We start from the raw sequence: 12,570 nt of genomic DNA on the forward strand, positions 1-12,570 counted from the left end.
GAACCTGAGGCAGGGCACCACGGTGGCTCCAGGGATGTCACACTTGCACTATATCCAAGTCAGGACGAAGGCAGCGCCCACTAGTGGTGCCAGAAAGCTATTGCAAAGTTTTAGGAGCCAGTCTGACATCTGGGGACATTCAACAGCTAATGAGTCTGCAGATAACAATAGCCATCAGAAACACTATTTCCCGTTCAGAAATCATCTCATTATCTTACCTAAAAGATGGCAGCATTTGATTTCGTTTGAGGTTACAGATTTTCGCCTACTCACTATTTATCCCGTCCTGCAACGAGGACATTTAGGCAGAAGGTTGACGCCTCTCATCCATGGCAACAATCAGATGAGCTAATCTATTCACGGTACAAAAACACTATTGTTGTTTCTAGGGTCAGATAACTTCTCGTCAGGTGAGCTCACAATGTACTTTGGTTTTTGGGGTCCGCCCACCAAAGGTTAGCCTCTCTCGTCTCCAGGCACTGATTGGTCGGCGAAATAGTGACGTCCTTTGGAAGACTCTACCGCTGCTTTTGCTTTGTAGTCGAATAAAACGATTGGTTACGTATCGTCACGTGACTCCGCACCGCCGCCGAACCGACAGTTAGCCTCTCAGTCACAGACAGTGGTTGGCTGAAAATAGGATCACGTGCCTCACATGCCCCACCCAGCCGGCAGTGCGTCCCTCGGTCCCAGGCAGTGAGCGGAAGATGGCGAAGACTTACGACTATTTGTTCAAGTTGCTGCTGATAGGGGACAGCGGGGTGGGGAAAACATGTCTGCTCTTTCGTTTCAGCGAAGACGCCTTCAATACTACCTTCATCTCCACTATCGGTGAGCGTGGGGCGTGGCAGGGTGAATATGAGCAGCGTATGTAACAGGGTGGGGCCCGAGTGTTTGGGGCAATGGTATTTAGGGCCACTGTGGTGACGGTGGCATGGACCTTGGGAAGTGGTAGGAGGCCAATAAAAGGGGCGTTTATAAGGTTTCACTGGTAGAAGAGTCCATTCTAGGGCGTGTTTGTGTGGTCAGAGGATGGAAGTGTGTCTCGCGAAGGGCCAGTGTGCATCGGGAGTGGGAGGAAATGTGTTTAGGGATAGTGATGGGTTCAGATCGTAGTATTTGGGCTGTAGGGCCACGGTGTTGTGCTGAGCTTCGGGAGCTGTTTTGCTTAGTGTTGTGGTACTGTGTTTTTGTAAAGTTGAGCTTGGGAGTAGCGGCGTACCACAAGGCTTTATGTGTCTATCAATTGATTTGCATGGTTCTCTTATCGTTGCATTTTTAGTCATATGATTGTCAATGATTGAACAGTAAAACTTTATCATGTTCTTGAGTATAGGGTATTGTGCGTAGGCGCCTGCATACTGAGCGGTGTTACAGGTGAGATATTTGGTTAGTATCTTGTGAGGGTCATTGGATATTAACTACTGACCCTATAAGATCCATTCTTCTTTCTTGCACCCTCTTCTGCAACCTCATAGAGGCTTAAACCACGTCGATGATGATAGTGACAAGGCCTTGTTGAAGGGGGTTACGCTTATTTATGTATATTTCGAGAGGATGTAGACAGTTTAGAAAAAATGCAAGTTAATGCTACTTATGTTTGTGGTGATGTGAACACTTAAATTACGCGTTTAGAAAGCCATTGGTTCTGCTGATAATGTGCTCAAACTCTCACCATAAGCACACTTCTGAGTCACAGGTGAGGGAACCAGCAGGAGTTAACAGAAACGGCTATAGTTGCAATTTGCACTCTCATGCAGTTCACTTCGAGCAGTCTAGTGGAGGCAAACAGATGGATGCGATAGCATTAGGTGTGAGATGAATACTTCACTGGCTTGAGCCAGGACACAATTGACAAGTCTTAAGACACGGCCTGAAAGATACTGGTCAAAGAAAGCAGTTGGTTGAACGGAATAGCCCCAAAGACATAGGGTGTGGTAGCAGTAAGTCTGTTTGGCATCTTCACTGTTAAAAGCCAGATTTAGTAAGAGCCCAGAGAGCAAGCATTGCTTAATGCACATACCATCATTGAGTGACCCTCAGTATCTTTTATGAGAATCCAGTGTTGACACAGTGGTCAGCCTTGGAAAAATCAATAGCTTGAGCTTTTAAATTACAGGACTTACTTTAGGGAATGCGTTTTTTCTGCATCATGTTGTTACTATGGCATGACTAGTAGATTTTTTGGACCATATTGCTGTAAACGTTAATCACACCACCTCTTCAAACTGCTCAAACTCTAGTGTTTGATAAAGAGCTTACTACGCATGTGCAGATACCTCGGGAGAAGATGAATGTCAAGTTAATTCTGCAGAGTGGGTCACTTTATCCATATGACAGTCGCATGGGTCAAGTCAGAAAATTGAGGGGGCTAGGAGAAAGAAGCCCAGGTTGAATGCAAAGAAAAACATTAGGTATTGTTTATTGTTGAAATAAACGTATGGCTTTAACCTGGCAGAAAGATGTGAGTTGCAGCAATAATTGATTTTAAGAAATTGGTTGAGAATGTTTGTTTGTTTTTCATTTTCCTTTAGTTGTTTCCGTCCTCTGATTGTATTTGATCTTACATTTTCATCAGTACTGTGTGTACTTTTAAATCTCGTGCTACATTAACTGATTGGAACTCCACAGCTCTGTTCTACACAATGTAGCAAATTTTATTTAACACAGTTATGCATTTGAGATTTCATCTCTCAGCGTAAGAAACAGAACCAAAACATTACGGTGTTCTCTTGTTTTGTTACAAGAGAAGAAACATGCTACAGGCTCGTATTTAACCTCGAAGAAAAAGGGTTGAGGCTAACTGTTGTCTTGTTGACTTAGAGAATGGTGGTGGGACAACTACATTCCTTTAACCCCACTCCACAGATTGAGAACAAAAATTATAGCACCTGTCAAAAATGATGTTGAGTTTAATGAAGTTTGTTTTAATATAGTGCTTTCAGTAGAATGGCCCTTGTTTGATTAATTCAGATAAGGCATCTTTGGCACTTTGCATTAGTTTGACGTTCCCTTGATCGTGTAACGGTTGTCATGATCCACAGCTGTCCCCTGGCCCGATAGAGGCACAACTTCTCCCCATACGGAGGATTCCACCATTCACAAACAGGCTTCCACATTAGATATGCCACCTTCTAGTGCCGTTGATTGCTACACCTAAGTGGTTGTTTGAATGCAATGACAATTGGTTCCATTTGAAATATCTGCTCTTGTGGTGTGACAGAAAACGTCCATAACCTTGAATCAATAAGCAGACGAGTGGGTATTTTAAATTTTTAAATGTCTGATGCACTTTTATTTCCATATACAAATAGCAAAAAGGTGAATACATTTAGATTGAATTAATGAGACCTTAAAAACTGTGAACCCTGATCATTATAAAAGCAGGTTGCGGTGGTGCACGGGTTTGCAAAGAATCTGGAATTTATTTTGCATGGCCTTTAACATAAATTTTAGTTAATGCAGAATTTTTGCACCTAGAGCTGTGGCGGCACATATGTCAAGGAAGATTATACTGCTGCAAAATTACCGCTGCGTGGGTGTTTTAGGGTAGAAATCCACCGTGTCTCTAGTTTACCTGCATAACAGATTTTTAGTCCTATTCACCTGATTTCACCTCCTTCGGTTTTGGCCACTTGTTCTGCACAACCCTACTTGTAGGCAGTTTTCACAAAACAAACTGCATTAAATGTATTCATACAGTACCAGCTCCCTTACATGGATATGAAAGGTAGCCTTTGCAGAGCTGTAAAAAACACATTAGAATAAAGCTGTAAAGTTTAAAGGAATTCTCGTTTTCGGTTTCAAAATGTCTCAGTGGGGTTGAGACAAGCAGCCTTTCTTGAACGTTTAGTACTTCCTGCAGTAGCAATTCACTGTCCTAGCCCACACACGTGATAATTTCACTAGCGGTAACCTGGCGCATTTTTTTCTTGTCGTTAGTAGTTTCTACATTTCCCAAATCGTGATGATTTGGGCGTAATTGCAGAAAGAGCAGTAGGAATCCTGCTCAGGGTAATAAGTAAACATTGCCAGTTATCAAAGCATGAGTGCAATACTCAACATTAGGTTAAGTCTGGAGTGACACAGTTGCTGTCAACATTTACAGATGTATAAAGAAATAGTGCTTGAAACATTTGCCTCCCAAAATAAGATCTTGTGTCTTGAATTTAAAATTCGCGATTAGCAACATCAGAGTGATGTTCGCTTATATAGAGTGGAAATGGTACCGGAGGGTTTTTGCCCTTTAGCAGTCCTATATTTGCCTCTGCAATTGAACTGTATTTTTGACAAGTTTTATATTTAGAATCTTTAGATCCTGGGAGTAAACTTCTCCACCGACAGTACTAAGTACATTGAAATGTATGTTCTGCTCTTTTTCTTTAAATAGTCCAGCGTTAAGTGCCCTCTGTAATGCATAATTACAATACTGTTTAAATTAATGGTAGTGGAATCGTATTCTTTATAGTGCAGCAATATTCGCTACGTAATAAAGTGCCTTTTATGTCTTATTTTTTCCTGTAGACCATTAAAAATGTGGTTCCGTGCGGGTGACAGATTTACAAATCTGGCTTCCGGAAACTTTTAAAGGACGTAGCATAGCGTAGCTGCTGGACCATGTTTCCTCACTAGTAAAGACTTGGGGGCTGGGAGCAGAAGGAGGCAGTAGTTAAGGGGCTTTGTCAAAGATGCAGAATTAGGCACAATTTATAAGAGGCATAGCCTTTGCAACTAAGAGCGTGACCTTCTATATGTAAAATAGAATCACACTGGCCTTACTAATAAGGAAAAGCTGTACATCTCTACCATTTTTTCCTCCTTTGTTGCTTCTGAGCACCAGATGTATATGGCCCACTTAATACTTATGAAGGCGAGTGAAGACTGCACGTTTGCCTTCTGCCTTGCTGTATGACCTATTCTTTCTAAAACAGAGAGCGCCAGGGGAAACATTTTATCACATGATACTACGTAAGATTAAAAAAAAATATTGATTGAGTTTTTAGTGCCATTATACAGTGCTGGCTGTTTCATATGACTAACCTGTGAAGAACTGGCCTCGGGTCCAGGTTTTATCGTGTTTGTGGGTGTTTAAACATTTCTGTAGGATTTTATCATTGCAATTTTTTTCATTTTATTGACGACTTGTCTTTGGAAAAATTAAGTTGCAAATAGTATATGTTCACGTGTGTATTTGTATAAACCAGCAAAGCAGGAAACTGTGATTGACGGATGTGGTCGTCAGCGTAGTGCAGAAGCATCTCATGTTCTCTGAAGTGTATTTCGTTTACAAGTTTTACTAAAATCGTGCTTTCACAAAACATATGGCTACCTATGTTTACCTGTAGGTAAAATTGTTTCGTTTCTGACGGGCCAGAAAAAAGATAGTGTGAGGTAAAACACCTACTTAGAATAACACATAGCCTTCCTCGAACAGATGTCTGAGGTTTCCGTAAGAGGAAGCTGAACGCTGGCTTGACACTGCCATGGCAGCCCTAAAACAAAGGCTTTTAGATTTATTAAAGGCAGCTTGGACTGCCTCTCAGCACAGACTTTACAGGCAGTTCAAAATGACAGGGTAACTGCTCTATTGTCTCCCCAAGAAATATATGGAGGCTAAATTCATATCTAAAATTCGCAACCATATAGGTCACCTGATATATACATCACAGGAGATTGCAGGTACATTTTAATCCTATTATGAAGCACTATATAGATGTATTCAAATTTGTCTGCTTCCGATAGAGCAGGATCGTCCACTCTAAAGGGATGAGATGATGGAGGCTATGCCCACCGGAAAGAGTGTAGGGCCAAATGGCTTCCCTGTGTAGTTTATAAAAGCCAATGTCGAGATAAGCAGGGTATGTGAGATCTGAATGTTGCCCCCTTACCCCCAACCCACCCAGAAAATTAGAGAGTACATGTGTGCATGGAGTAAGCTCCAATTAAATATGATTGGTAGCAAAATGTTTGGTCTTGGATGTGGAATGTGCCATTGCATCCTGGATCTTGAGACTGATTAAACTTACCTGCATCAGAAACTCTATATGCTGTCCGGTGTTTTCTTACCTAGAGCTTTTCAGGAAGCTTTGTTTAAAATGATAGCTCTCCTTCAAATATTAAATTATTTGCAGAATTACACCTACAAGGCTCCTCCAATGGATTTTCTAATATCCAACTTTAATGAATAACTACATACTGCCAGGGGGCTCTTCTAGAGTAGACTCAGGAAGTCCATATAATAATCAGTGTTTGTGGGTGGGGCATATCAGAAATAAAGTTGTACTTTTGGGCTTCTGAGTTGGTTTCCATTAATGATTGGATCTTTGGGGACACAGACGACCCAGCAATCAGAATAGAAACTGACTACCTCAGAAAAAGTGGGCTACAGTCAATATTGTTTGGGTCAAGAGGACTCCAGGCATTGCCCTTGCTGACAGCCATTCCCTTGGATTGCTGGTGCTTCTCCGAGGTGGTTGAACTGAGATGGGAAGCTGACAAAGGAAACACCCATATGGCAGGGAACTTGCATCACATGGTTTTTGGGTCTGGAACAAAATTTGGTTATCCACGATTAAGAGTGTCTAGGCCTTAGACATTGGGTCCTGTGATCAAATGACAGAACACTTTGAGCTCCTAAATCACAATTCTTCCTCTATTGCAGCAATCAGGGGTGTAGAATTTAATAAAATATCTGCTTGTCCATCGGACAGGTTGCTTCTTAAATCTACTTGTCCTGTAAAAAAAATCTACTTGTCCCTTTGGAGCTATGTAGTTTGGCGACAAATTATGGCAGCAATCTCATTATGTAAGAGTTCTGATAATAGCTTCTCTGATTCCACTAGGGCTACTACTATTGTAGAGCTTCAGTACTTGCAACTTCAACCTTTCCTATAGCAATTTTCTTATTTTTCCACCTTTTGGCAGATCTACAGACTGGGGCTTGAGGAAGCAGTAAGCAATAGTTCCAGGGCTGGAATGCCTTTGAGTCTTCAAACCTACTAATTTGCATGTTTAAGGATTTTCACCAGCTCTCCTCTAATCTTTTCCCATACTGAGAAAGGTTGGAAATGTATTTCTGACGATGGAAGAAGTGGAAGTTCTTCCAGGGTTGGGGAAAATGTGGTTGGAGGGAAAGTGAAGTTGTAAACACTCAATACATTTTCACATGAGCAAATCTACACATGCATATTTGTTTGTGCTAAAATACAGTTGTCAAATATTTTCTAGGTGTATGATTTCCTAGTCTGCTTCTGGAAGTTCTTGTGAATTAATAAAAGCCACTAATGCAAAGGCATATACCATGAGTGCACTTTTGTGACTTTCTTTAAGAATTGGGAATTAGGTCTGGCGTTAACCAAGACATTTTGTTTTTATTAAACTTCTATTTCTCTCTATCTAGCTGTGGGTTGGCTTCACTCTGAGTGATCACATTATGCTTTTCCACAAAGAGCATATTGGCACACAAAGTAGTTTTGTTCAGTGCCAGGAACTACAGTGGCGTAACAAAACTGGAGCCCACCTCCCCCGCAAAGAACATGGAGGGGCCCCCCCCCCCTTCCAGATTCACTCAGGGCAGGTGATGTGTTGAGGGTGCCCCCTGGAGGTGTCCACCCGCATCGCAGGGGCTGTGCGGCTTTTGTTATGCAACTAGCAGCAGTTTTTTTTTGCTTTTTGCCAGTGTTCGTTACAAAGGTGAGAGCCATGTCAAAAAAAGATGCATGGCGAAAACCAAAAGACACGCAACGAATGTAGGATTGGTTGGCTTTGCTAGTGCCTGTTTATTTTCACGCTTCCCATAATCTTGTTGAAAATGGTTACACTGATTTTTCCATTAGGAATATTGTTTGCAAATACTAGCATTTACTAAATGACGCTTCAAAGAAATAGCACCTAAAATTTCATAGTAGCGAAATGTTTTTTTTTCCTACTTGCATTTTTTTTTTTTCTGAACATTTTATTTTGAAAGCAAATAATCGTCACTCTTGCTTACAAGCTTCTGCAAACATTTACATTCAATCATTCTGGGAGCATTATACTTTGCCTCGTATCGTTAAAATTTTCAAACAAGTGTGTACATTTTTTTTTTTAAACTGGAACTACTGTCAGTAATGCAGTGTGACCTCAAAACGTTTATTTACAGAGCTCACTCTAATAATAAAGGCTTTTCATTAATGAACCATAAATACAAGTTCAAACAGCATTAAGATATGAACAGGCATTTTACGTCAACTGCAGACAGTTCCCTTCTCTGTAAACTGGCAGCCAAAGCGTTTGTGTTGTATGAGGATTGGGCCTACTTGTCCCAAGGCCAAAATAAACATGAAAACCTGTTGCTCTTGACCCCAACAATATGCCCCGGGGTTGGGCTGTAGGAATTCCACATCCCTAATTGTAACTGAGGCTCTCACTAGAAGTGCATAAAGATAGCCTCACCTGTCTCCAAGGCTTTAACCCTCTAGAGTTCAAACTGTCTATGGAAAAGATAACAAATAAGGGAGTCTCAAGGCTTTATAAAGCGCTGGTAAAAAAAAAAAAAAAAAAAATGTACCTGGCCCCTCTACAGTGCAGTGGGAGCATGACCTGGGTGACCTGTTGAAGGAAGCAATAAGTTGAAGCACAAATGGCAGTCAGGCTCCTAGTAATACCACCCGATTGCTTCTTCTCCAGTAAAGTTATTTCCCCAGGAACGGTTTTACACTAGAGAGAATATGGAAAATGACAGACCGTCGATCCCGCCTGCCTGTTATGCAAAACAGATATGGGGCATCCTCATGCATTTGATCTTGGAGTGTACGGTCATTCATAGATACTGGTCACGTATCCTCAAAACACTAGAGGCAGGAGTTGGCTTTCCAATTGACAGATACCTTAAAATGCTGGATGTGTTCCTAGGTTGGAATGGTCATACAGGGCATAAGTTTATTAGCTGGTATGGAATGTACACCATTGGTGCTCTGAGGAGGCAATCCCCTTTTCAGAATAGTTGAAGGGTATGGAATGCTGTGCCCTTGCTTGAGAATCTGTATATAAGGCAATGGATTAGCCCAAAAAACATGCAAGGATTTTAACAACATGAGGGGAACATTTTGATAATTTTAGGCCAGGACCAGGCCCAGGCCCAGGCCCAAACCTGATCCAACTTGGTTCCGCCCACGAAGCTGAGACAATTGCATGCAATAACACAATTAACTGGAAATGTATATCTCTAAGTTGTGACTAACTGTAGTTTTGCACAGTTGTTAGCATTGGTGGGGTTGTTTGGTTTTGTTGTGTAGCCATTTTAGTTACAGCTTTATACACGTTATTTTAGCAAACTAGGCCTGCCGATGTGCGCTTTAACCTATATATATTTTATTCAGCTTTATTATTTTAACAATTTGCGGTCTTGTTTTATTTTCTCTATCTAGCTGTTCTTTGCCTAGGCCAGCACTGCGTTCTTAAACAAGACATTTCTTTCACTGTGCTTTTCTCAAGGCTGTAGTAAGATAGGTTGGCTGCAAACATGGTAACGCTTTGTCGCTTGTGTTCATAGAAACATACACTCTTACGTAGGGATCCTTTCTTGGAGCCTCAGCTGTTTTTATTATAAAACACTACTTTGACCCATGTAGGTTAGAGGGAGATTCCTGCCAGAAGACCACGACTATATGCTGATTCCTGAGTGCTTCCCTGTAGCTGCTTATGTAGACTTCAGGCCTCTTGCTCAGGTATGAGGGATGATGTCTTCCCAGGGGAACCTGAAGGGCAGCACTAGAGCTTAACATGCTGTGCTCTAACATAGCCTAGGTAGGAACTATTTTAACGATCCTAGTGACAATATGGTAGCATCATTTTTATGCTTTACTCTCCTTGTCACAATTTTAATCCTGTCGTGCTTCGTCTGTTATTGCAGTACATGCTTTATTATTTAAGATGCAGTTACTTCAATAAAATCTTATTGAATTCTATTCTGCCTCTGATTGTCATTGTATATGTGAGACTAACGTAGCTGAGAGAAACTGATGCGATATGTGTGACCACGATTTCCCTGAGGAGTCAATTGTGTCATGCACTCGGCTGCCCAATCATCCCTGCTCTTGGGTGGCGATGAGGCACTGCTAGCTAGCTGAGGAAAACCTGGATTAGACAGACAGGTGTCACCCGTAGTGGGTTCAGACTCAGTCCCCCACAGTGCAAGTGATTTTGCTGCCCAAATCCAGTACTCTCATTAGGACAATGAGAGCCTACGCGACATGGCGCCGCCAATGTTTGGTCAGGCTCTAATGTCCAAGTCCTCCAGAGTATCTCTGTCTCACTACAACAAAGACACCTCAGTATTATATACGGAGATGTCTGTGGTATTGAGGATTTTCCTCCACAGCTAAGTAGGGAGTACCTTACTAACGCTGTAGGTTGTTCAAGCTTGAATTTTAAAAGGATAATGACCATTTGGTGTGCTTATCTGTGAGCAAAACTCACCATTCATTATGGCGAACCCTCAACGGGTAGCAATTGCAGTTAATATGCAACCACCTCTTATTGCACATTTCTTGGCACATGGCCTAACGGCCCGTGGGGGGGGGGGTCCAGTTACATTTTGTTGTTGAGGCTCATCCAGCCTATAGAACAGAATTTTTTTATTCTTGGGTCACAGTTCCAGCAGCTGATGGGAACACAAATACATTTTATCATTATATACCTGCAAACACACCTGCACAATACAGAGCATGCGCATATCTAGAAATAACTCTATCTTATCAAGAACATAATAATTGGCTTGATGGCAACCTACCCCATACAATTCTAGACGTTAGGTTAGGTCCTCTAAGGAATGATTGTCCTACGTGGCGTTTATTGGCCACATATACACCTCACCCTGCTGCAGCACACTTAACAGCAGCTGAAGTCCGTCGCTTATATGCTGAGCTGACGGCAATATACAGACGATTAGTACTGTTTGTAATGTAAACATTAAATACAAACCCAGCACGTGCTGCTCCGACGCAACCACATGCAGTAACAGCAGGCATTAATCCTGCGACTGTACATTTGATCATGAGTAAAGTACCCACCAAACGAGAGGCGTTTCAGTTTTGGTTAGCTCGAGAAATAAATGCACTGGAAGCAGTATTTCCCCATACGGGACCTCAGGATCAGCATAGAATATTAACTATGTGCTTGCCATTTGGAATGGTTCCCACTGTAGAAAACTGCAGTACTTGGGGCACGGTATTTGCCACGCTTTATACTACCGCACACGGTACACCAACACTTGCCAATTCACCGGAAGTGTTTAAAACAAATTAAAGATGAATATGGGGCTGCCTGGCTCCGGACCTGGGGATGCAACTATGGGGTAATTTTGCCACAGTATCCTCAATTATTTTAAGTAACATTGAAAGGGGAAGCAGTTGCACTAGCAGTGCGCGTGTGGCTGCGGGATGTTCCTTCACAGGATCAAGAAAGTGAGCTGACAAAGATTATCACGGAGACCTACTCTAGTATTGGTCGAGATAGTCTGAGGGCCAGACCAACAAAACCACAGTTTCAGGGTAAATATAATAAAGATTCTACCAAGCAAGCTCCTGAAGATACTAAAACGCTGGAATAAAAAAAAAACATACACCTAAAAAAAAAAACAGAAAGGGGAGAATCTCTGCATACGGAGACCCCACAGAATAGATAGAATCTCTGAAATAGAGATAATATAAAAACGCCTGACCGATATCAATATACTGATAGACGCCAATCTCGTTCCTTTCATGACTTAGTGGAAGAACGCAGTGAGAGAGGCGGGGGGGGGGGTCAGAGCGAAGAACTGAGTACGTGAAACCGAGACAGGAATCACAACGCTCTACAGAAGTTTCTTTTAAAAAAGGAGAGAAACACCCCCCCCACCCCCCAAAAAAAAAACAATTTAAAGTGAAAAAAAGTGGCAGCAGTTCGTCATGCCACTCAAGAAGAGGGCTCTATTGAAGAACAAGAAGTGGGCATTAGCACTATTAGACAGTGTGGCAGAGGTCACAATTGTTTGCTGGAATCTTCAAGAGCATCTGGAGGTGAAAGCAACTGATGACTTCTTACAAGTTGAAACTGCGGGCAAGCGTGCTTCCATGCCTGATGGGGTGTACAAAGTAACATTACAGTTAGGAGACATTGAACGCGCAATCGACGCAATCTTTTGGGACTGCGTCGTAAAAATCTATGATATTCTACTGGTCGAAAAGGATTGGCCTCCAGAATTTGTCCGTCCAATAAAAAATCAACCTCAACCACAACATCCAATAAAACATAATGCTAAACCACCCGTGAGGGAAATCCTCACACAACTGGAGTACCAGGGCGTAATCGAACCTTGTTTCTCGCCAATGAATATTCCTTTATTCCTAGTAGCTAAATCGGACCATTCGTACAGAATAATCTAAACAGTCATACACGCACATACTCTATACAAAACTCACATAGCACAGCACTCATGAACAACATAATGCGTAAAAAATACTAAACACTGGACGTTTCCAATGGGTTCTTCTGTCAAAATATAGCACCTGAGAGTAGAGACCAAACAAGTTTCAGTGCACTAGGCTCCTA

General features: G+C 41.9%; 1 protein-coding gene across 2 annotated transcripts in view; it reads left to right on the top strand.

Moving 5' to 3' along the window:
- Positions 1-629: 629 nt before the first annotated feature.
- RAB8B (RAB8B, member RAS oncogene family) overlaps positions 630-12,570 on the top strand; it is a 156,956-nt gene continuing 145,015 nt past the window's right edge. The window contains exon 1 of one of the 2 annotated variants that reach the window (XM_069222008.1): positions 630-831. In XM_069222008.1, coding sequence (XP_069078109.1) covers positions 708-831 — 124 coding nt within the window. In that variant the 5' untranslated portion in view covers positions 630-707. The remainder of the gene's footprint in view (positions 832-12,570) is intronic. The other variant, XM_069222007.1, reaches the window with a different exon arrangement.

The sequence above is a fragment of the Pleurodeles waltl genome, chromosome 3_1, assembly GCF_031143425.1.
Source record: "Pleurodeles waltl isolate 20211129_DDA chromosome 3_1, aPleWal1.hap1.20221129, whole genome shotgun sequence".
Lineage (NCBI taxonomy): Eukaryota > Metazoa > Chordata > Amphibia > Caudata > Salamandridae > Pleurodeles > Pleurodeles waltl.